The sequence below is a fragment of the Podarcis liolepis genome (assembly GCF_965112155.1).
Source record: "Podarcis liolepis genome assembly, chromosome: 14".
NCBI lineage: Eukaryota > Metazoa > Chordata > Lepidosauria > Squamata > Lacertidae > Podarcis > Podarcis liolepis.
The window spans coordinates 19,195,768-19,220,349 of record NC_139569.1 but is presented as its reverse complement, the minus strand read 5'-3'; the positions used below and the strand labels follow the sequence as shown (position 1 = coordinate 19,220,349).

Genomic DNA, 24,582 nt, shown 5'->3' with positions numbered 1-24,582 from the left:
TGCAAACACTCACCTATGGAACAATTTCCTGGGAACATATTGTATTTGTGTGCTATTACCACAGAAAAAAGGATGCATGAAGGAGGAGCATGGTAGAATGGCTGAATTATCATCATCTTTATATTTCACCTTTCTTCCAAGGAATTCAAGACGACATACATGATTCCGTCCCATCCCACCTTTCTTCCCACAATAATCCTGTGAGGTTGGTGAGACTGAGAGACAGACACCAGTCCAAGGTGAGCTTCACTGCCGGAGTGAGGATTTGAACCAGGTCTCCCAGGTATAGACCAACACTTTAATCACTACACCACACTACACTACACTGGCTCTCACACCACACTGACCACAGCTGTCAGTGTCATCTATATTGAAAGGCAATAGAACTCTTGCCATTGCCCATAAGAACATAAGAAGAGCCTGCTGGATCTGGCCAATGGCCTATTTAGTTGAACATCCTATTCTCATAGTGGACAACGGACGCCCCAGTGGGAAAACTGCAAGTGGGACCCAAGCACAATAACACTCCCACCCAACACAAAATTGATTTCCATTACTGCCTCTAACCATGAAGGAGGAGCATAGCCATTGTGGAGCGCAGCCCTTTGTCCAATCTTCTTTCAAAGCTATCCAAGTTAGTGGCCATCACTACTACTTCCTGGGAGAGTTAGTTCCGCAGTTCAAATATGTCTTGCCTTTCCCTCTGGGCCCAACTGGCATTGTCCCACCAGAACGAGGCTAAGAAGAGGGTGGGTGGTGGAACTCCTTCTCCTTCTCCTTGTTCTTCTCAATCTTCACTCATTTGGAGAGGGCAGGAGAATCGGCAGGGCGAGAAGGCCCAAGGTATTGAGAGCTGCCCCCCTGCCCCTCACACAGGGGTGTAGGACTCAGTAGGGCTCAAGGATACGAGCCCCACAATCACAGTCTTACCTGGCTTGCTGGCACACCGAGCATGTGAGCTTGCTTGGGCGACAGCTGCAGCTGTTTGGTTCCCTGGAGTGCAAATCCTCTCTGGGTGCAGGTTGAAATCACAAGGCCGTAGATGTGAGGAGGCACAACAGGTGATGCCACCAAAATAATGTCTCCTGGGAAATGTGGGGCGGGGAAGCAGAAGGAGGTTATCCAACTGGCTCTGAGGGGCTCTTTGTACCACTGCAGGGACCTTTTCACGAGTGACTAATCCCAAGAAGAAGGCTGGTGCTAGAATATCATCCTCGTCCTTTGTTCTGATCACTATTACCAAATTACAGTGGTACCTCGGGTTAAGTACTTAATTTGTTCCGGAGGTCCGTTCTTAACCTGAAACTCCTCTTAACCTGAAGTACCACTTTAGCTAATGGGGCCTCCCACTGCCACTGCGCCGCTGGAGCACAATTTCTGTTCTTATCCTGAAGCAAAGTTCTTAACCCGAGGTAATATTTCTAGGTTAGCAGAGTCTATAACCTGAAGCATATGTAACCTGAGGTACCACTGTATGGAATCAGAGACAAATTGGAAGCAAAGGAGGAGGCATGAGGGCCAAGTTTCTCTGAATCTTCTATGCAGGCAATTTCAGTTAGGGAGGCCAGAGAGTTGTTGTTGTTGTGATTCCACTTATTATTTATTATTATACCACCCTTCCCAGGGCAGTTCACAGCATACAAATACAACATAAAAACACAAAATACATAATAAAAACAAGAACGAAACAAACCAATTACCCCTCGCCAAAAAAAAATAAAAAAAAATCATTTAAAAGGACACAGAATGATAATCAGCCAAAGACCTGGCTGAAGAGCTACGTTTTTGCCTGGCACCTCAACAGGAATAATGAAGGCACCAGGCAGGCCTCGCTAGGGAGAACATTCCACAAATGGGGAGCCACTCCATGTTGCCACCCTTTGGACCTCTCATGGAGGAGGCACACAAAGCAGGGCATCAGATGATGATCACAGGGTTACGTTACCAAATTAGCATGCTAAGGACTGAGCTTAATGTGACATAAGTGGTGGCAGCATGAAAGAAGAGTTCTATAAGGAAAGGAGATTCAATTTCTTGTGCAATATTTGCTATGCAAGAATAACCTTTGGTGGTAGAGACAAGAGCTGCTGGAGGCCATAAGGCTGTAGCATCCTGCAAGTTGCTTGGTTCTTGGTCAGCATCTGCCTTGTGGAGTGAAGGCCTAGGAAGTCTGGGGTGGAAGTGTTATAAATGAGAAAGACAGACATATTGAACACTTGCAGTCTAGAATTCAGGTGGGATCACCCCACACAGTTGTGCCCCAGCAAATTCCGGGAATTGCATTTTGCATTGAGCACCAATCCAGCAACATTTATACAAATATTCCCTCCAAATAACTACTTGGGCTGAGGTTTGCAGAGAGCAATACCTTAATCGAGAGACCATTACCTTTCAAAATTCACCCTTCTGTGAATTTTTGCAATGCATTTTTCCAGCCAAACAATGCGTACAAAAATGTAGGTGACAGTGAGCATAAAAATGCAGACATTCATTAAAAAAAACATACAAATATGCATTATTTTAGGGAAATGTGCTTGCAAAAATGTGTATATTGGTCAAACGTGCACATGAAAATGTATATGTTATGAAATACTCACACTAAAATACTGATGAATTTTCACAAGTATTTTAAAAAACACCAACAACCCACAACTATTGGTAAATTGCTGCACAAATGGGGAGAACCGAATTTAAGCTTGGAAAAATGAGAAACTGTGAGCAACCAAAACTGACAGACTCATCCATCCCTACTTGAGATGAAGTGGCTTGTTGGATGAAGTTTATCATAGGATGTAGTTAAAATCCTGTGGCAGAGCAACAAGGATAGAACTGCAAAGTTTCAAACACAGCCCAGTCCTTTTTACACCTGCCAACATCACATCAAAAGACCAGAGCAAACAGCAATTTTTTTGGCAAGCGATATCTATTCTCACCACCCCTCAGCCTCTATAGCCTTGATAAAAAGCCTTCACAGCCATCTTTCAGATTCACACATTTTTTGGCCAGCTGAGGAAGGAAGCAGCAAGGTGAAATGTACAGAACATCAGAGCTGGTAATGGAATAGGAAAATTCTCTCTCTCTCTCTCTCTCTCTCTCTCTCTCTCTCTCTCTCTCTCTCTCTCTTGTCCAACCAGAAGCTCAAAATTCTCAAAGAAAATTCTCTGGGCATGGGTGTTCAAAATTACAAGCATAATCTAATGGTCAGGGCTGAAATCTTTACAGTCAGTTCAAGTTAATGGTGTGATTTGCAGCCTACTTTCCCTAGAATAAATTCACACAACTTTTTTAAAAAGTGGGGGGTGGGGCCTTTTTACAAATGTTCAGGAGCTGAGACTGGCTTCCTGGGGAAAGGGGGGTCAGCAATAGATTGTCTGCTTTAAAAAATACATAAATCCAAATTAGTTTTGCTGCTCCCAAAGCAAGAAGCAGCTGTGATCCTATTGATAGCTGTGTCATCACACTTTTCCTGCTCAGTAACCCCCCTTGGAAATACATTACATGATGATGCAGTTACAGATGGGGGAGAAATCAGATTTGGTTTGCATTTCAATGAGAACCTACTTAATTCCACACCTCCTAAACCAATGCATGAACTGAAACATGGCTATCCTTCAACAGTCAACTAATCAAGAAGGGAACAGTTGGAAGCTGTGCTTAGCAACCAGGCAGAGTGGCATGATCTTCACTGCGGTCACATGAGGTCTGATTGGCTATGTAATTCTGAGGGAGTTTTCCTCTGTATGTTTGGTTGAATGCCTCCCTGCTATGTACAAGGACTGAACAAAAAAAGACAAAACCTCTCTGTTCCTTTCTCCTTAAACTGGATGCTGCTTTTTTGCTCAGTATCCTCAGTGAAGTACTATCAGGACTTTTCTCCCCAGATTCCATCTGTGTTATTTAAGTGACTTGGCTAACATTCCCTTCCACCGATTATTCACTAAAAACTTCCTTCCGTGGAGATCTTTCAGCTCAATACTACCCACAAGCTACTCTCGCAGAATTCCAGCACCTCACACCCATCTGGGATTGTCACCTTGGTTTGCTGCGTTTGCCAACAGGATTTGGAACTCCACCGTGAAGCGTCCCGTCGCAGCTCACCCTCCCTCCAAACCAGAAGCACAGCTCCCTGTGTACTTGGCTGTCCATGTGAGGGAGGTAGGCAAGAGGCTCGGCTCGGCTTGAACCATAGATTGCGCTGATTGAGTGGCAGTCCGTAACTCTGGCCAGCTGCGCGTCAGAGGGGCCCATGATATCTTGCAGAATGCCACGGGCTCTTGGCCCTCTCAGGCTCAGTGCTAGCGCAGAGGGCCCTTTCTCTTGGGTATAACAAGACGGCGGTGTTACTGGGGAAGAGAAATAAGAGAGGTGAAGACACAAAATGGAACATAAGAACCTGAGAGTCAGACTCTCCATCCATCTAGCTCGGTACTGCCTACAATGGCTGGCAGTGGTTCTCCAGGGTTTCAGAAAGGAGTCTTTCCCACTTGGAGATGCCGGGGACTGAACCGGGCATCATCTATATGAAAAACAGATGCTTTACCTCTCTTCCCTCCTTGCTGCAGCCCAATATGTTTGCCATATTTTAATAACTGTCTGCCATTTACTATTTTATGACAGTGAGAATGTACCTGAAGTTTACCGATGGTGGCTCAATAACTGCCTACCATTGTTGTGCTGCAGTCCAAGTTGCCCAGACACTCCATGCCTCTCACCTGTGCTAGAGAGGAACATGTCCGGCTGTGGGTAGAGCAGGCGGAATCCACAGATATCCAAACCAGAGGCAAGAATCAGCTGGAGTGTGTGATGGACAGCCAGTGGGCTTCTGAGAAGGGTCTCAAACAGCAGTGCCATGGCAACCTGAGCAGGGAACAGAAAGCAGGAAGAAAACAGATAGGGCTCCAGACAGTCACACGCTTAGGAGGAGGGGACATTTTAAAATTTACAATTAAGGGTTATTTTTCAGATTTCAGAGAGAGAGAGAATCCTCACAGATTTAACACAACCTTTTTGAAAGGGATGAAGCCAAAAAACAAGATATCTCTCTCTGAAACCTTGGGGAGCCATTGGCAGTCAGTACAGATCCACCTCTCCCCCAACTTTTTTTCTCCAGATGTTTTGGGCTACCAACTCCCACTGGTCTACACAGTACAGTGGTACCTCGTGTTACATACGCTTCAGGTTACAGACTCCGCTAACCCAGAAATATTACCTCAGGTTAAGAACTTTGCTTTAGGATGAGAACAGAAATAGTGCTCCAGCGGCGCAGCGGCAGCAGGAGGCCCCACTAGCTAAAGTGGTGCTTCAGGTTAAGAACAGTTTCAGGTTAAGAACGGACCTACGGAACGAATTAAGTACTTAACCTGAGGTACCACTGTAAGGGCACACACCCTTTGGCTTTAGTTGTTTTTCTAAGACCAGCCTTGCAAGAGATTATGATTATCCTAAATCCCTTGCACTTACATTGCTGGTCCCAAAGTATTCACTCTTCCACCACCAGCTGAAATGAAGACACCATTAGGAATGTGATTCACTTGGAATTGTGTTTGATCTGATTTCAGACTTACCGACTGAAACAAAACATTTTCTATAGAAGTGTGCGGGTCTAGCTCCTGAAAGAATAGCTGTTTTCTAATGGTTGGGTTGACTAGAGGATATGTATTCTTCCTATAACACTTTATTTTGAATTACCTCCAAGAACTAGCTTTGTTCTTATGCCAATAAACGCCCAATGAATTCATCATTATCGGGCACTTGAAATGCCCTTTCTCCGTAAAGGCATCTTGAGGTTTACTCCATTATAATAAACGCAGTTATAAATCTACTAAAGTAATAAAAAGCCTTCTCCAGCTAGAAGAATAAAACCCGCTCTGCTCTATCAAACTAATTACAGCTCCCCGTGTATTGACTTTGCCTTCAACTGACTGATAAGAAACCATCCTGCAGTTAATTCCCCATCACATAAAGGATGCTGATCCTATTTTTTAATAATAAAAAATAAAGCTGGAATCTGCAAATCATTTGCAAGGACATACTTGACCTCAGCACCTGCTTCTGCAACCCACAGGTTATTCTATCAAACTTGTTTACATGAGGCCTTATCCCAAGCCAGTAGCCTCTGAAACCCTCTTCAGCCCTGGCTCCGTCTGAATCAGTAATGGAGAATCTGTGGCCCTTCAGATGTTTCTGGACTCCAACTCCCATCGCCCTCAGCCAAAATAGCCTATGGACAGTGATGATGGATTTTGGAGTCCACTAACATCTAGAGGGCCATAGGTTCCCTGTCCCTGGTTTACATTATCTAGAGATCGTCTCACAGTTGTAACCAGTTCAAACTGTAAAAATCATCTGGACACTTAGGGTTATAAGAAGGTATGGATCTATCTGGTCCATCTGTCCTGAACCACAGTGACATCCACCACTGAGATCAAGTGATGGCCCAAGCAAGATGGAGAGTGGTAGACCCAGGGCTCCTGAATAGACTGGAAACTAAGGTCAGGTCAGGACCCTGGACAAAGACCTGGCCTGGTAGAATAAAAGAAGTTTTCACCTGGCACTGAAATGACCATAAAGAAACTTTCAGGAGAGTCTCTCTGGGGAGGGCATTCCACAAAAGTGGTGCCACCAGAGAGAAGCCCCCAACTCCCTGGTCGTCAGCTGCTTCACTTCACTTGGGCCTCTGAAGAAATGATCATGGCATACAGGAAGGAATAATGTGAAATAATATATTCCTGGTTGTTTCTTTAGGGCAGGGGTGGGCAACCTTTCTCACAGGCAGTCTTCTGCGGGCCACCTGCTTTAGGAAGTTCTCATTTCCATACAGAATTGTCATGACCTTTGAATGACCCAACACTGGCAGGAAGTAGGCCTGCACAGTATGAATGACCTGGACTTTCTGAAGAAGCAAGGAGACAGATATTTTGAGGGTGGAAGTTGGTTCTTTTGTACCTCACTATCCGTGTCACTGCTCTCTCTGATATCACTGCCGCTGGGGAAGTATTTTTCATCCGTCTCTACGGTCTGCCAGTAAAACCCAGCTGGCACTGCAAAGGCCTTCTCCAGCGCCTGAAATGCACAAAGGGAGAGCTGTTGTTTGTGAATTATCTTGATTCCTCAAAGGCAGGGACTGAGAATAAAGACAGTACAGTGAATGCCAAGGATTGAAATCAGAAGAGATGGCGCAGCAGAGGCATTAGTCACTGACACATCATTTCCTCTGCTGTTTCTGTGCCAGCCAGTCCGATGCTAGGGAGACCGAGCTAAATCCAGTGGCACCATTTGCCCTAATTGACACTTTTGGGCAAATAAACAACAGTAGGAAGAAATTCCAGCATGTTGCACCCAGAATCTCTACAGATTTGTGACTACACTCAAGGGGAGACAAACCAGCACTATGCATTGGGGATTAAAAGGCCATTTGCTGTTAAACTAATGGCCACAATGGCTCATCCAAACTGCTTTGTAAACTCATCCACCTTGGACTGAATAAGATTGGGCTGCATCTAAATAATATTCAGAGTGTTCCCACGGAAATAAATGGATTTCAGTCTTCATTGATTTCAGTGGGTCTACTCAGAGAAGGGGAGACGTGTGTGCGCCACCTTGATATGAAAAGGTGGAATACAAATAAATCAATAAATTCTATTGAAATGGAAACTATATTATTATGCAGCTCTATTAATTCCAGTGGCATTCACACATGCTATAACGAAGCTGCCTTGTAGCAGGCCAAACCACGTAGCTGAGTTCTGTGTGCACTGACTGGCAGCAGTTCTCTGGGGTTTCTATGGACTGGATCAGGGACCTTCTGCATGCAAAGCAAATACTCTACCACTGAGCTATGGCTGTTCTCAAGGGATTGTGCCCTAGTGGACAGTTCCCCCTCCTTTTTATTGTTGTTGTTTGAGGCATATCTCATGGTATAGTCAGATGGGTACTAATCCTGCAAGCAGCCTCAAGTGTAAAAGAAGAGAAGCCAGAAACAGATACAAGTTTTCATCGGGGATAGGATTTCTGTGTAGAACATGGGTAGGCAAACTAAGGCCCAGGGATACAGCCCAATCGCCTTCTAAATCCGGCCCGCAGACGGTCCGAGAATCAGCATGTTTTTACATGAGTAGAATGCGTACTTTTATTTAAAATGCATCTCTGGGTTATTTGTGGGGCCTGCCTGGTGTTTTTACATGAGCAGAATGTGTGCTTTTATTTAAAATCCATCTCTGGGTTATTTGTGGGGCATAGGAATTCGTTCATTTCTTTTCCCCAAAAAATATAGTCCAGCCCCCAACAAGGTCTGAGGGACAGTGGACTGGCCCTCTGCTGAAAAAGTTTTCTGACCACTACTGTAAAGCAGGTCTTTCAGCACCCTGGACAGAGCTCAGGGAGCAGACAACCTGTTCCAATAGTTCCCTTTCTCAACTCAGCCCTTTTATGTTTCCTCCCTGATGACACTTCTTGGGCCTTCTCACTGAAGAGTACGAAGGCTTAAAGGGGCAGCCCTTTGGCCTGGAGCCTAGCCTAGCACTCCACCATCCTTCCAGGCTTTCATGCCGGACACACCACTTACATTAGCACGCCAGCTCTGTGGAATGAAAGGCTCTTGGAGATGGTTATGCCAGCCCCTAGCTGGACCTGGGCTTCTGAGCTGCAGCGGGTGGGAGAAAGCTTGTGCAATCCATCATCATCCACTCCTTCTTTGTTTAACCATGATTAAAACTATTGGCAGTGTTGCCACTGGTAGGGACAGGGAAGAAGTTTGATTCAGTTCACATTTGATGCCAAATCTTCCAAATTCTTAATTTCTGAAACAGTACGAGAACTGAAACACAGCCTATGAAATTCACACTATTCCAGATTTTGCAATGCAGTTCTCCAGCCAAGTAATATGTACAAAAATGCATATACTAGGAGATGGTGCGCCTAAAAATCCAATGCATCTCAGCAGGGGAAATTGCTTTGCAAAAATGTGCGTATTAGACAAAATTGCATTAAAACATATTAGGGGGGAAATTGCACTCAAATCCAGATGAATTTTCATGAGGGCTTTTTTTAAAATTGCAAATTGATGTGCAAATGAGAATGCAATGAAAAACGGAAATTGAGAAATTTGCCCATCCCATCCCATGTCAGCATCAGTAAACAGGGGCAAAGGCAAAGTGTGGATACGTTACCATGGAATCTGAGTTAAGGGTAGCAAAGTGGCTGAGGTGGATGGGAGGAATCTCAGGAAGGAAGGGGTATGACTGATTCTGCATGTGACTGTCCAGTTGTGCTTTCCACCAGATAACATCCAAGAGAGACATTTGAGAGAGAAACATGGAGCTCTGCTGATGGAACAGAGACATTCCCTGAAGGGTGTTCTTGGGCTGCAAAAAAGGAACACAAGATTAATGGCCTGGTCCTCTGGTAACAAACGAAATACCTAGAATGAGAAGCAAAGTGGAAATGGTATTCTGGGACATAAAAGTGGAGGGGATTTTATTAGCATCTTAATACAGCTCAGCACTGCTTCCCATATTTTGTGCATTAGTACATAGCAGACTTGTTTGCAGTGGGTAGTATAGGTATCACAAACATTTATAATTGCCTAAATCAAAAAGATAATACATAGTTCATAAACAGACTGTGAAACACATCCTTCCTTAGATGTTACCAGCAGAATTTTTGGTCCCCCCCACCCACCAACAGGAAAGGGCACTCCAGTGGATTATCATGGGCATGGACAGAAAATAAATCTCAAGGAAATCTGAAAAGCTAGTGCTAGACAGTGTATATCAAGGATGTGGAAGCTGTGACCCATCTGCCATCAGTCCCAGTCAGTATGGCCAATGGAAAGGGATGATGGGAGTTGTAGTCCAACAACATTTGGAGGGCCATGGGTTCCCCATCCCTGGTGAAGACAATACAGAGCTACATGGACCAATGGCTTGACTCAATATAATGCATCTCCTTATTTATATCAGCCATTTCTAGTTTCATCAGCCATTTATTTGGAACCATGAGGACTAGAATCAGTTTTTAGGGGGAGGCCAGTAGCTTGGTGGCTGAACATCTGCTTTACACAGAGAAGGTCTAGATTCAATTCTTGGCATCTCCGGGTTGGTCCCCTCCCCCACCTGAAACTCTTTACAGCTGCTTCCAGTCAGTGAAAACAAGCCTGCATTAGATGGACCAATGATCTAATTCAGGATCAGGCAGCTTCATATGTTCCTCAAGACAGGGCCATGAGTGCTTGCTCATGCTTGTTAGTTCCAGAAGGTTCTGAGGTGTTGTTCTGCAAGTGCACAGGACCCCCAACCGCACGTCCACACAGAGATCAAATGAGTAAGACTTTCTCCCTCACATGCTTCTCCTTATCTGAGGGCGCTAACCTAGCTAAAAGCAGGTATATATTATTTGAATACTCTTCAAGGCTGTCTTGCAAGGACCTTGAACTCATCAGCAGATGAAGCATTGTTAAACAACTCTTTCCTCCAACTCTTAAACAAAAAAAGCTCTCTGCCACATGAAGAGATCCATGAGGCAATGGTCCCCAAGGAGATAACTTGCCGAGATAAACATGTCAGGTTTTTTTCACAAGGTGTCTGTTAAAGTGTTTTTAAAGGAGGTCACAGAGATGCTGCATGTCGCCACTGCCAAGAAAGGCTGGAGAGTTAAATCCAAGCAACAAAAGAACCCCCCAGGGAGGCTGCCAAAGGAGAAAGCAGCGCCCGGGTGTTTATTTGCTTTCTCTCTCTGCTGCAACTGACATTTCGGAAAGATTTGGTTTATGCGTTTCCCATCAGGTTTTCCCTCTCGACTGGTATGAATGTCAGCTGTACAAATGCCTCAAATAAGAAGAGGAACAACAGCATCCATTGCTGGCAGACAGAATTTTGAAGGCACCTTTGTAAGAGAAGGCAAACACCAGATACAAAGCTCGTTGTAAAGCAACAGGGGGCTCAGGAGGCTTGTTTTTTGTGGCACTGAGGCAGCTTGCAGGCTGACAGAGCTACTAGACATGGTATTTCCTACGCTGCAGTGCCACCAGTGGAGGTTGGTTGGTTAGAGCAAATGGGGGCACAGTTTGACCAAGCTCAGTCTGCCCTCCACCAGCCATCGCCTGCCTTAACTGCTTACAACCAGTTTAAGGGGTACCCCTGGCTGTCAGCTTCTCCTCCTCAGTTTCAGTGCTGACCCTTAGAGAACTCAGCAGGGAGAGGGAGGATGGGGACAAAACTAGAATGAGTTGGCTCTGTTTGTCATTGGCTCTGGCTCCCCCTACTGTTGGGCTCCCTGCCTTCCACCCTACCAGGCACAATGGGCACCAGTTCCCGCTGATTGCCACCCCAAGAACAACCAGAGAAGATGTTGTGGTCCTGAGGAAGCAGCAGTGGTTGGGCTGCTGCTATATTACTGTTCCTCCAGCAATGTGTCCCACTCATTAGGCATGAAGACTGCCACGCCATCAGAGCACCAGCCTGCCTTTTACCATCTCTGATGCTTCCGGCCCTTTTGCTCCCCATTCCAAGGTGGTACTGCTGTTCTTCAGCACAGCTGGATCCAGGTGCCCCAAGGAACCAGCAGAGTCCTTAGTTGTACTGCTATAACCGTTGATAAGAACAGCCTGGCTGGATCAGGCCAAAGACCCATCTAGTCCAGCTTCCTGTTCCCAAGGTCATCAATCAGATGCCTGAAGGAAGTTCATAAGCAGAACCCGAGTGCAGCAGCACCCACCCCACTTGTGAATACCAACAAATGATATTCTGATATTTCTTGCCTCTGAAGCTAAAAGCAAAACACAGCCATCATGGCTAGTTGCCACTGGTAAGCCTCTTCCTCCATGAAGTTGTCTAATCCAAGCCATTCAAGTGGATGACAGTCCCTGCCTCTTAGGAGAGCAAATTCTACAGTTTACCTATGCACTGTGCAAAGACGTCCTTCCTTTTGCTTGCTTGAATCCTCCAACATTCAGCTTTATTTGATGGCTCCTATTCTAGGACTATGGAAGCAGGAGAAAAACCTCTCTCTAGCAGCAGTCTCCACACCACTGGATAATTTTACACACCTCTTTCATGTTCCCACTTAGAAGAAGAAAAGTTTGGATTTGATATCCCGCTTTATCACTACCCTAAGGAGTCTCAAAGCGGCTAACATTCTCCTTTCCCTTCTTCCCCCACAACAAAAACTCTGTGAGGTGAGTGGGGCTGAGAGACTTCAGAGAACTGTGACTAGCCCAAGGTCACTCAGCAGCTGCATGTGGAGGAGCGGAGACACGAACCCAGTTCACCAGATTACGAGTCTACCGCTCTTAACCACTACACCACACTGGCTCCCCATCCCCCCCTGTCCCCTTCTTTCTTAGCCTGAGCAACCCCTTGCTTCTCCCTGCCTAGAATCCTGGGAACCATAGTTTCCCCATACAGAGCTACAATTCTCAGCATCCTTGACAAACCACAGTTCCCAGAATTCATTTGGGAAAGCCATGCACATTGGATCACCAAAGAATTGATGCTTTTGAATTATGGTGTTGGAGGAGACTCTTGGGAGTCCCATGGACTGCAAGAAGATCAAACCTATCCATTCTGAAGGAAATCAGCCCTGAGTGCTCACTGGAAGGACAGATCCAGAAGCTGAGGCTCCAATACTTTGGCCACCTCATGAGAAGAGAAGACTCCCTGGAAAAGACCCTGATGTTGGGAAAATTTGAGGGCGCAAGGAGAAGGGGACGACAGAGGACGAGATGGTTGGACAGTGTTCTTGAAGCTACTAACATGAGTTTGACCAAACTGCGGGAGCCAGTGGAAGACAGGAGTGCCTGGCGTGCTCTGGTCCATGGGGTCATGAAGAGTCAGACACGACTAAACGACTAAACAACAACAACATGCACATTGGATGTGCTTTAAACATATGGCGTGGACCTGCACCCTTATCATCTGAAAACTGCTGCTGTTTGGTGGGTGCTTCTGGGCCCAGCTGCTCTAAGGACCCCCAAATTCCCTTCTCCCTGAAAGCTGCCTTTATTTGTTTATTGCAGTTTTTAATCAGCATCAATCACTTTCCCCCAGGCAAAAGAGGAGGGGGAGCAGAGAGCACAGCAGCCACAGCTGTCACATTACGGGTTTTATGACACACTGCAGGAAATGTGGCCTTTACTGCTCTCTGGCAGCCAGGTCCTCAGCTGCAAATGATAAATGCTTGCTGCAGCCAGGGTGGGGAGGGGGTGAAGGGTTTTAAACGCCACTGAAATATTAAGCACCAGATTGGACTAAACTGCTTAAGTCAGAAGTGTCAAAATATTAGTAGCTTCCGGTGATTCTCCTCGGATGATCAATACACACTGAAGCCTTAATCATTACCCTCTTTGCTCTCTGTCTCCTGCACTTCTTTTTTAAAAACCCCAGCAATTAGAAGGTAAAGGGAGTGCAGGATTTTGAATTCGCCAATAACCATGGTGACCTGCAGCTTTGAGGCAATGCTCTTTTAGATAATCCTTGTGTCTGGCTTTTTTTTTTTTACTTTATTGTTATATACTCCCAGTTAGCAAGTCATGCACACTCTTAACTTGTGGATGAGTACAGCTTTCAGCATCCATGTGATTGTAACTGAGAAAGCATATAGCATCTCTGCAAGCATCCTAGAACACCAAAAGTATTATAAAATATTCCCAACTAAACTAGACCCATGGTGACAACAGACCTGTGTCTCGGCACCTGGGCTGCCAAACAGGTTGAAATTGTCAAGGAGGAGGGTGTGATTTGTAGAAGAGAAGCAACAAATGGGAGGGGAGGTGCTTAGCCCTCCCCTCCCCCACTTCCCCACTTCACTACTTCCTATCCTCTTTCATGCATCCATGAGTCCAAGAATCCAGAAGATCAGCTGGGGGGAAAGAGGCTAAGATGAAAGGGTTTCAAATAGTGATAGGCTGAAGTATACAGTCCAGCCAAATTTCATAAATTCTTGGGAAGGGGCAGTGAAAACACCCCTCCCCAAAACCGTATTAGTCTTTGGTGGGCAAGTGAATTTAACGAATTTTCATATTACCTTTAAATAGGAGGTGCTTGGGCTTTGTTGTTGCTTTTCCTTTTCTTTCTTTTCAAACGACAAGAACAAAAATCCTTGCCAATGCTTCAGATGATTTATTGATAAGATTTCATACCTGCCCTTCGCCAGAAGGTCCCAGGGCAGGTTACAACCATATCATCATACAATTATAAAAACAAGGGAGAGAAATCCAAAAAAACCAGAACAGTAAGAACTAAACAAATAAGCTGCTCCCAGACATTGCACATTTCTTGGACATTAAAAAAACAAAAACCCTCATCCATCTAATATACAAAGGGAAAGTGAGAATGTTTAAATTCATGTGAGTGCCCCTTCCAAATATCATTACAATCTGGGGGGGGGGAGGGTCCTAAAGTAGGACAGCCCTACTTTAAACCCCCATCTCAGCCCCACCAGCCACCTAAAGCTGACATTCTGAATGCATGTTTGCCTTGTGGGGAAAAGCAGCTGCAGGCAGCAGCTGAGCATGAGGAAACTTGCAGACGGGGAAGGGTTAAATATCCCACTCCTGCTACTTTTGCCAGTTTGGTGAAACCCCAATTATATTTTTAGCCCTTGTGCTGATGGTGAGATGCCTTGGTGTTCTGCTGTGACCGGTCTGCAAAAAGGCTTTTACAAAGTCGTTTGTAATCATTCTGACTTAAGACCCTCGGCTGAAGAATCTGTGGAGGTGCCCTATTGCTCATCCTATTATCAGTTTCTGTTTGTCCTATTGCTACAGATCTTTTCAGTTTCTGCAGCCTGTGGACATGAACAACATTCTTGGAGGTACCAGACCAGAGACACCACTGGGCCAGCATCTCCCTCTTGATGCCAGCAGTCATGGACCTGGTCGCCAGACTCCCTGGTTCAAGACCCCACTGGTGCTTTAGAGGGCCTCCTCTCTAAATTTAGGGAGGCACATTTATGGCATTGAACAAAGAACAGCGGCTCTTACTCAACAGAGGAACAGAAAGACAGTTGCAGTGCTGCTGCTTACTTCATGCTTCCGACTGCTGTGGACTTCCGACTCGCTGACTGGTGTTAAACAAGCGTGGAGTGCCAGGGCATCCTTATACCAGATCTGCTGCAGCCCCAAGACCTGGAATGGTGCTTTGCTCTCTCCTCTTGCTCCCAGGCAGGGTACCTGTCATTGCATTTGAAAAGATGACATGGATTAACCGATCATGAGCCTAACTTGAGTTGGGTCAAAGTAGAGAAGAAACTCTGCAGAATAGGTGTCTTTTGCTCTGGCTGGGGTCCGGCCAGTCATCTTCCTCCCTGTAAAAGCCATGTTCTGCCATACATGGCTAGGGCAACCCAGCTGGATGGGCAGGGAATAAATAATAAAATTGTTATTATGATTATTATTATTATACTCTGCAGCAGTACTGTAGTGGCAAAATCAGAAGCACAGGGTCCCTTCACGATAGCCACAGTCATGACCTTCTCACAACCAAACCCAGCCACAATCAGGTCCCCTTCTAAGATTATGCAATAATCTTACACAATAAGAATAATCAGGGATGCATTGCAATGATCAATGCAGATCTCCGTGTGTTGCCTTCCAGCAAGGTCTATTGTTTTCTGTGTATGTGCATGCAGAAATCATTTGGGCTACTCCTCTATCTTCTTTCAGAGTGACTTAGCTTGTGTTTTCCTTGAAGTTCTATTGTGTGTAACATAAATTGCACACCAATCTCTTCAAACTGAAGCTCCTTGTGTTCCCATTGTTCCTAAACGCTTAGCTTTGGAGCATGCAGAACAACTCCCACCCAGTGCTCTTCCCACACACCCTCTCCAGAGTGACCCTGAGAGCCAATCCTCAGGGGCTGACTCATCTATCTTTCACTCTGATTGGCTTCCATCAGCACAAAAGGTGAGAAGACTTCTTCTCAGTGGTTGAAAAGCTCCCCTTTCGTGCTGTTTGGGCAGCTCTAGAATGCTGGCGGCAGAAACAGTAATGGGTCTTCAACGCCCCCACTATGACCCTGGACCACAACACCTCTGCTCTACACTGTACAAAGCAAAACACAGAACAGAAGCAGGGGAAGGTAATATTCTAATCACTCCGCTCTCATGCCTGTGCACATTCATCTTAGTGCAAGGATCCTGAACCTCATGCATTACCCCACTTTCAGTGAGCTCACTTTTGGCCGCTCCACACAGTGGCTTGGGAGACCCCTAATAGCCCTCTCTGCATAACATGATCCAAGAGAGCTCTGTCCCAGACACCATTAATCCAGGCCTCCATTTAGAGGCTCTGATTCACTTTTCCTTTTTTTTGAATGTTTGAAATTTGTTTTTTTAGCTGTTTTTAGTGATGATTTCATTGTTTCCCCCCCCCCCCCGTAAGCTGCATTAATGCTTTGGGAGACATTTATACATTTTAAATGAATAATATAATAATATTACAGCGGGCACTTGGCCTCAACAGTTTTAATGACAACCTCTTTTTAACCTCTTACCTGCTGTACTGGCCACCCTTTTTATTCCTTTTATTGTTAAATAACTGGGGGTTACTTAAAGCAGAACCACTGAAATTAACGGACATGATGAACTCAGCACCATTAGTTTCAAAGGGTGTACTCTGAGCAAAAGTCAGCTGAATACAGCCCAATGGTGCTGGATTAAATTCAGCTAACTTTTACTCAGAGTAGACCCATTTAAATGAATGGCTGTGACTAACTTAGGTTAGCTGAATACAACCCACTCCTTTTTAATCTGCCATTCATTCATTCCTTAAGAAATCCATTCTTAAGGAAATTAGCCCTGAGTGCTCACTGGAAGGACAGATCGTGAAGCTGAGGCTCCAATACTTTGGCCACCTCATGAGAAGAGAAGACTCCCTGGAAAAGACCCTGATGTTGGGAAAGATGGAGGGCACAAGGAGAAGGGGATGACAGAGGACAAGATGGTTGGACAGTGTCCTTGAAGCTACAAACATGAGTCTGACCAAACTGCGGGAGGCAGTGGAAGACAGAAGTGCCTGGCGTGCTCTGGTCCATGGGGTCACGAAGAGTCGGACACGACTAAACGACTAAACAACAACAAATCTGCCAGACTTGTTTTGCCCTTTTAAATTGTAAGCTGTCCTGAGCGCTGCAAATGCAGTGCAGAAGGGTGGGATAGATATCTTACCAAATAGATAAACAAGTTAAATAACTATATGAGAAGCACATTTGACAGCTAAAAATTACAGGGTCCCGTCACGGCTATGTGCTTTATCATTGCTTCCAACGTTTGCATTTTGGGTAGCTCTGCAACAGAGAGCAAGCCTGTAACTCACTCTTAAGTTTCCTAGGAAGAGAACAGAGAGTCCTTATCGACTGGCATGTTCTCTCCTGCAGCAACACAGTACATTGCCCTTATTGATGATAATAGGGTCAATAACCTCCGTTGAAAATCAATGCTAAGTGATTACGCTATTATGAAGAGCTGGTGCGTGGCTTTTTCTTTTCCCAGGGAGCCTTCCTATTCCCCCAGTAATGTGCATTAATAGTTGTAAGCTTGTCAGTCACCTTCCACTTTGAATGAGAAAATAGTTTTTCAGGGGATTCTATCTTGGGCAACAGAAGGAGGATGTTCCACTTATGCCACATCCACACACATTTAAAGCCCTATGATGCCACTTCAACAGACAGGACAAGGAAGGTGGCCTTTCTTTCCTAGAACAACAGCTTCCCCCAAAGAATCTTGGGAACTGTGGTTTTTAAAGGGTGATGAGCGAGAGTTTGTTAGGAGACACACACACACACACACACACACACACACACACAGACACACATACCGTATTCCTCTTCCAAGGCTACAAGTGGTTTAGCAATCAATTCCTCTCCCCAGGAAACTCTGGATCTGACAGCTATAGCACTGACAGTTCACTGATTAACCCTTTACAAGCAATTTCACGCAAAGCCTAATTAAAAACACAGATTGAATGACCTTCGTCGCTCTGACTACATATTTTAATAGAAACCAAATTTTGACACTAGGCAAAAAAAAAAAAAAAAGAACAGAAGAGGAAAAACTCCATTCCATTCTAAACCATCACATTTAATTATCTTTGGCTCGTTTCTTCCCCTTGATTTCCTCTCTCCCCCTCCCCTTTCTTCTACGTGACTTGGAAACTAAGAACCAGATTCAGCCTACTGACTTTGGAAGCAGCCAGAGAGGATTGGAAGCCCTGCTTTGCATAAGCTGAGCCATTGATGTCATGGGTGGAAGATGGAAGAAAGGCAGATATGGAGGATGATATATTTCCTTGAGAAATGCAGGCTGCGAGGGGAAAGGAGCCTTGCCTCCATCCTGATCAACTGCAAGCACTGCTGGAAGGCTGCATCAGGAGGACAGGAAAGAAGGAGTAATCAGACAACCCAGCATGCCAGTGTGCCTTGCGTTGCTTGCTCAAAAGGTGACTTGAACAGCTGGGCCTGCGGCAGTGAGGTACCGTATTTTTCGCTCCATAAGACGCACTTTTTTCCTTTTAAAAACTAAGGGGAAATGTCTGTGTGTCTTATGGGGCGAATGTGTGGTCCCTGGGGCTGGGGGGGGGGACCTGGGCTTCCCCCGCCAGCCCCGACAAGCTCTGGAGCAGCTCTGGGGTAGCCCGTGAAGCCTCTGCAGGGCAGTGGGATGAAGGCTCCCCGCTGCCCTGCGGAGGCTTCGCGGGCTACCCCAGAAGCCACAACAGCCAGAAAGAGTGCTGCGCAGCCTTCATCCCGCTGCCCTGCGGAGGCTTCGCGGGCTACCCCAGAAGCCAGAACAGCTAGAAGGAGTGCTGCATAGCCTTCATCCCGCTGCCCTGCAGAGGCTTCGCGCGGCTACCCCTGGCTTTTGCAGGAGGTGGGGGAAGGGACAGACCCCACCTCCCACAAAAGCCAGGGATAGCGGCACTCCCTTTAAAGAGTGTGTGGCTCTTGCGGGAGATGGGGGAAGTGACAGAGCGAGGCTCTCTCACTTCCCCCACCTCCCGCAAAAGCCCCCAAGAGCCGTTCTCCATTTAAAGAGCTGTGTAGAGTGTGTGGGTGGCTCTTGGGGGCTTTTCCCCGAGGAGGACAGCCCGTCACACACTCCATGCGGCTCGTGAAAGGGAGCGCTGAGCAGAGCCTGGGATGCATACAGGCTCTGCTTAGCGCTCCCTTTAAATAATATTTTTTTTCTTCAATTCCCCCTCTAAAAGCTAGGTGAGCCTTATGGTCAGGTGCGCCTTATGAAGTGAAAAATATGGTATATGGGGAGGAACACCATCCAGCTAGGTTGGTATGAGCAGGGACCAAGCAATAGGAGCTCACCCCGTCGTGGGGATTCGAACCAGCAACCTTCTGATCAGCAAGTCCTAGGCTCTGTGGCTTAACCCACAGCGCCACCTGTGTCCCATAAGCAGTATATCCATTGGTGTAATCAATAAATAAAGTCTATGCCTACTCAGAAGAAAGTGTCGCTGCATTCAATGGGACTGGTAAAGGGGTTCTGTTGGCAGTTTGGGAGCAACTCAACTTGTATGAAGAGGAGTTTGCATGAAGTTAAGACAGACAAAGTGAGTAACATTCAGATTCCCCAACTATCCCTGTACCTTTATCACCACGCTGACTTCTCTATGTATCTCTTTGTTGTTTAGACTGATACATCTTAGGCTGCATCCTCACTAAAACCTCCTTCTCACACCTCTCTTTCAGACCTCAAAATGAGTGGTCATCTCTGAACTATCCTCTGAGAGAACAAAAGAGCAAGCACAACTGCCTTGTTCTTCTGTAGACTCAGACTAGAACCCTTTCCTATATTTCTTACAATAATTATTTCCTTACCTACGAGAATCTTGTGCGAGTAACTGCATCAGGTAAAGTCTCCCCCCCACCAACCAGATTCACAAGCCAAACACTACAGATTTTGTATAATAAAGGGTTTCAATGGGTAATCGAACCAGTTATCCCAGTAGATTTAGAATTGCAGCCTTCAAATACCCAGGGCTTAATGCAGCAACTTTCTATGCATGCCTACCTGCTGGAAGTAAGTCCCACTGAAATCAGTGGGGACTGTCTTCTGAGTAGACATGTATAAGATTTCCAGGTTAAGTTTCCCACTGAAATTGACTGAGCATAAAAAGTGCTTAACTTTGGCTGGATCGTGCTCGAGCAGTCAAATGCATTTAAATTATTAAATCATTTTAAACATTGATTTTTTTCCCCAAATGAAATTTAAAGAAAATAAACACTGCCAAGCTTTGGTCAATTATTCTGGTGCCTTTCAGACCGCTGACCAGAACACTGAAAGTAGGAGTAAACATTTTGCTTATTATTGAGAAATAGGATAGAATATTGCCTGCACGATTCCCCTTACAGGTGAAAGGGTTAGAGGCTTCCATTCTTTAGAAAAAGAAAAAGAAGCTGAAAATTCAGGGAAGAGTTCAAATATTATTTACTAATAAATTAAATTAAATTCATCACCTGCCCTTCACCAGCAGATTGAGGGCAGGTTAAAAACATTTAAAATTAAAAACAGTTAAAACATATTACAATCACTTGAACAAGGTGGGTCTCAAAAACACAAATCAGGAATACTCAAAGAGAAGGGAGTCCAAGATGGGTGGGAGTTTCTTAAAGGTGAAATACTGAAAGCACAAAAGCAGACTATACCAGAAAAGTGGAAGACTTCTAAAGAAGCTGTGTGGCTGCATAAAGAGCTTACGGATAAGCTGAGCTTTAAGAAGGGCATGTATAAGAAATGGAAGAAAAAGGAAATCACGAAGGAGGAGTATACACAAGTAGCCAATAGTCGCAGGGAGAAAGTCGGGTAGGGCAAAGTTCAGAATGAGCTCAGGCTTGCAAGAGAGGCTAAAAATAATTGTAAAAGGTATCTTCGGCTACGTTTGAAGCAAGAGGAAGAACAAGCAAGTAGTAGGTCCTTTGCGTAGGGAAGACGAAGAAATGCTACTGGGTGACAGAGAGAAGGCAGAACTGCTCAACATCTACTTGCCTCTGTCTTCATCTGAAAGGAACCTGGTGATAACAGAACAAATGATGCAAAGTGATGCAGCCCAAGATAGGGAAAAAGGTGGCTACTTTAAATGAATTCAGATCTTCAGGGCCTGATGACCTGCACCCAAGGGTACTAAAGAAGCTTGTGGCTGTAATCTCAGAGCCTCTGTCTATGATCATTGAGAATTCTTGGAGAACAAGTGAGGTCCCTGAAGACTGGAGGCAGGCAGATGCTGTCCCCATCTGATTGGATGGCCATCCGTAATGGGGCACCCCATAGCCGCCTTTGACTGAACTTAACCATCGAGGGGTCCTTTACTTTTACCTTTTGTCTTAGTTGAAATTCCTGCATTGCAGGGGATTGGATTAGATGACCCTCTAAGTCTACAATTCTATGATTTTATTACCTCGTGTCAAAGCCCAGGGTAATGAGATGCGTCTTTAGCATTTGCACAAAGCTGCACAGGTTGATTTCATCTTATGCAGCTTTTACAAACACGATCACAGCTTTACACGGATCATCAAAACTTGGAAAGCAAATAAAAGGGGGCAGGACAGCAGGAAAAACCCCATAGAAGGGCCGCCCAAGATTTCACAGGATCCCCCTGCTTAAAAAGTACTTTCCATGTCATGTTTTCCAGCCATGGAAGGAACATTTTAAGCCTTGCTTACCGGACTCTGGGAAGGTCACACAAGGCTTCTGGAATCATAGAATTGTAGACTTGGAAGGGACCCCACAAGTCATCTAGCCCAACCCCCTGCAATGCAGGAATCCTTTGCCTACCGTGGGGCTCAAACCCATGGGATTCAGATCCTTGTGCTCTTACCAGCTGAACTATCCTGCTGTCCTAATTTTCCCGCAAGATCCATTATGGCTAGTAGCAACTTTCTGATTTATTGGAAATCTCACATATCTGCACTGCAGCTTTATATCTCCCTTTTCATCTGGCTAAGAGATTGTCCTGAAAAGACGCCTGCCTCCAGTTTGCAACACTTCCTAGAAGCTATTTGTTCCACTCACCAGAGACAGGAGCCAGGTCACAACTGCAGGGTAGATGCTAGCTGCTGCCAAGGGGGTTCCGGGAAAGAAGCTGGTCTGCTGGCAGCAAGGGGCAACCTGTCCGCAGCTAGATAACCAAATGGTCATGAGCAGCATCTCTCTTTTGGCGCCTTTTGGGGTGGGCAGTGTGTTGACAGGGGCAAGGTAGGAGGCCTCCTGTTAAAAGAGAGCGGGAATATCAAACTCAAACAACAATTGCACCACACCTGTAAAGCACTCTGATAACTACTTTAGACCGTCAGCTTCCCACAAAGAATTATTATGTTAAAAATGTGATGAGTTGATAGGAGACCCCTAGCTTCCCTCCCAAAGCTACAATTCCCAAAATTTCCTGTGAAGAGGGAGTGACCATTAAACCACTCTTGGAAGTGTTGCTTTGGGAGGGGAATTCTTCAAGGACTAGATGGGTCATTGGCCTGATCCAGCAAGCTCTTCTTATGTTCTCTGTAGAAAATGTGAGGAAATAAATCAAACTTTCAGGTGAAAGAATACAAAAGGTGGACTTAAAGGCCTGTCATTTTGGCTTTGGGATACAGAACAGTTAAGATTTGGAGAGGTTTCTAGAAAATTGTTTATGGACAAGTCTAAGCGTATCCTTCGCTGTTATTTTCACCCCAGCTTTGGTCATGGCAACTTAGCAGGCAATCACTGACGAGTGGCAAATTACTGACTGCAGACACCTGCCAAATGATACATCTGCTGCACACTTCTAAATGGGAACTGACTTCTCTAGGCAGTTTAGCAGTTCTGGAGAAATCCTCCGGCAGCCAGCAGCTCCCTTTGCCTTTCTGGTGAGATGTCTCCACCTTTGCACACTCCAATGGGAGCCATGTGTGAAAACAAGAGGGCACAGAATATGCATTGGGTGACTGAGTTTTGGGCTGGTCACAGAAACTGCTGAAACTTAATGTAAGTCTCAAGTCTCAAAGCACTTATTTGATTGAGTACATAGTAGCAGCAGCAGCACTGTTACTATTAAAATGTATATGCCACACTTTGTCAAAAGTCCACAGGGCACTCTAGAACATAGAAGATAATAAACTATATCAATACATAACTTTATATTCATACCCAAAAATGAAAGCTATTATATAAATACAAGTCATAAAAATAAGCAACACATCTTTATAGATAATACATAATAGTACTGTAGCCTTATTGGAGTTCACCGATTGGGTCTGCGTTGCTCCGGGACAGGAGGAAGGAAGTCAAAATGACACCGAGGTTGGTTCAAAGAAAGAGTTTATTCTGCTCTCCGGATAGCAGAAGGCACCTGCGTGGTGAGTCCACAGCAAGTACAAAGAAATGACAAGTTTCATGCAGTATATATACCCTCCAGGCATCCTCTCCCCCTTCCCCAGCCACGTCAACTTGTATACGCAGGTTGACATCACATATGTTCCTGCTCTGGTACTCTCAGCCATGAAAGGATCTTCCTTCCTGTACTCCTGACCATAAAAGGATATTCCTGTTCCTACTCCTATCTTGGAGCAAGAGGCCACTACTTCCGAGAACATGCTCTGGCGTTAGTCCCAGACTTGGGTCTCTGCGTCATTTGTGGCCAGGACATAAGATATGTCTGTGTCTGTTCTACTGGTAAAGTCAAGGCCAGTCTTGACGTCAAACTGATAAGGGAGAGAGCTGTGTTCTTGTTTTGCATTTGTTCAACGGCTAAAGTTTATGCATTTTAGCTAAGGAGAAATGGGGATTTTGGTGCAGTTTAAAAACTGCCTGCACAGTCAGTTTTGGGTTTTGGAAACCCATTCCTTCATTCCCTACTCTTCTTTTGGACAGCCTTTCGGCTCGTCCCAAGGTACTGGCCGGTATTCTCGTGTCAGTGCTGTAATCTGGGGCCGAATCATTTGTAACATCATTTTATGCATCATATTTTGCAGGCATTGCGTTAATACAGGAGCAGAAAAGAAGCAAGATTAGTCCATTAACATCATTACAAGTCCTCTAAGCCACCCATGGTTCAGAAGCCACTGAGTCAACCAAGGCATGTCCCATCCGTTCCAGGTTGGGACAGGAACATGGGCTACTTTCTCTCTTTCTGTTGCCAGATGTGAATAGCTACACCATGGTCAGAGATGTTAAAGCCACAGGCTCCTTCTGTCAAATTTAACGCAGCCCAAAATCCGGTGGAACCCAAAATCGGGGCCGTAACTGAGGACTCATTCCAAGGCACAGGGAGGAGGGGTACTCCTCCCAAAACATCTGTAGGTCACAGAGTGCGAGAGGTTCTGGGTGCAGACCGTGCAATTGGTTCGGTTTTGCATAATAGGCTTCCATTTCTGCGTGTTGCGGGCACCCCATTCTCTCATTAGCCGCTGGGTTACCTTAAGTGGTGTGGGCGCAGCGATGGCCAGAAATCAGAAGACTACCATCCTGGCCAAAACCATGTCCCCCCACAGCCCTACCTGCATCATTTGGGCACAGGGATATATCTATTTCCTAATACCTTCTTCTTCTAATACCTGGGGTACCTCCCACAAAGCTATATACAAAGCTACATATTCAAAGGGAACG

The 24,582-nt window shown here is 45.4% G+C and overlaps 1 protein-coding gene across 5 annotated transcripts in view; it reads right to left on the bottom strand.

Annotated features, from left to right (window-relative positions):
- DNAAF8 (dynein axonemal assembly factor 8) overlaps positions 1-24,582 on the bottom strand; it is a 97,725-nt gene that overhangs the window by 37,336 nt on the left and 35,807 nt on the right. For 4 of the 5 annotated variants that reach the window (XM_083473604.1, XM_083473602.1, XM_083473605.1 and 1 more), the window contains exons 11-18: positions 22,015-22,209; positions 15,020-15,166; positions 9,168-9,362; positions 6,946-7,062; positions 4,713-4,857; positions 4,034-4,343; positions 2,064-2,170; positions 931-1,085 (exon numbers count right to left, since the gene is read on the bottom strand). In XM_083473604.1, coding sequence (XP_083329730.1) covers positions 931-1,085; positions 2,064-2,170; positions 4,034-4,343; positions 4,713-4,857; positions 6,946-7,062; positions 9,168-9,362; positions 15,020-15,166; positions 22,015-22,209 — 1,371 coding nt within the window. The remainder of the gene's footprint in view (positions 1-930; positions 1,086-2,063; positions 2,171-4,033; positions 4,344-4,712; positions 4,858-6,945; positions 7,063-9,167; positions 9,363-15,019; positions 15,167-22,014; positions 22,210-24,582) is intronic. The other variant, XM_083473606.1, reaches the window with a different exon arrangement.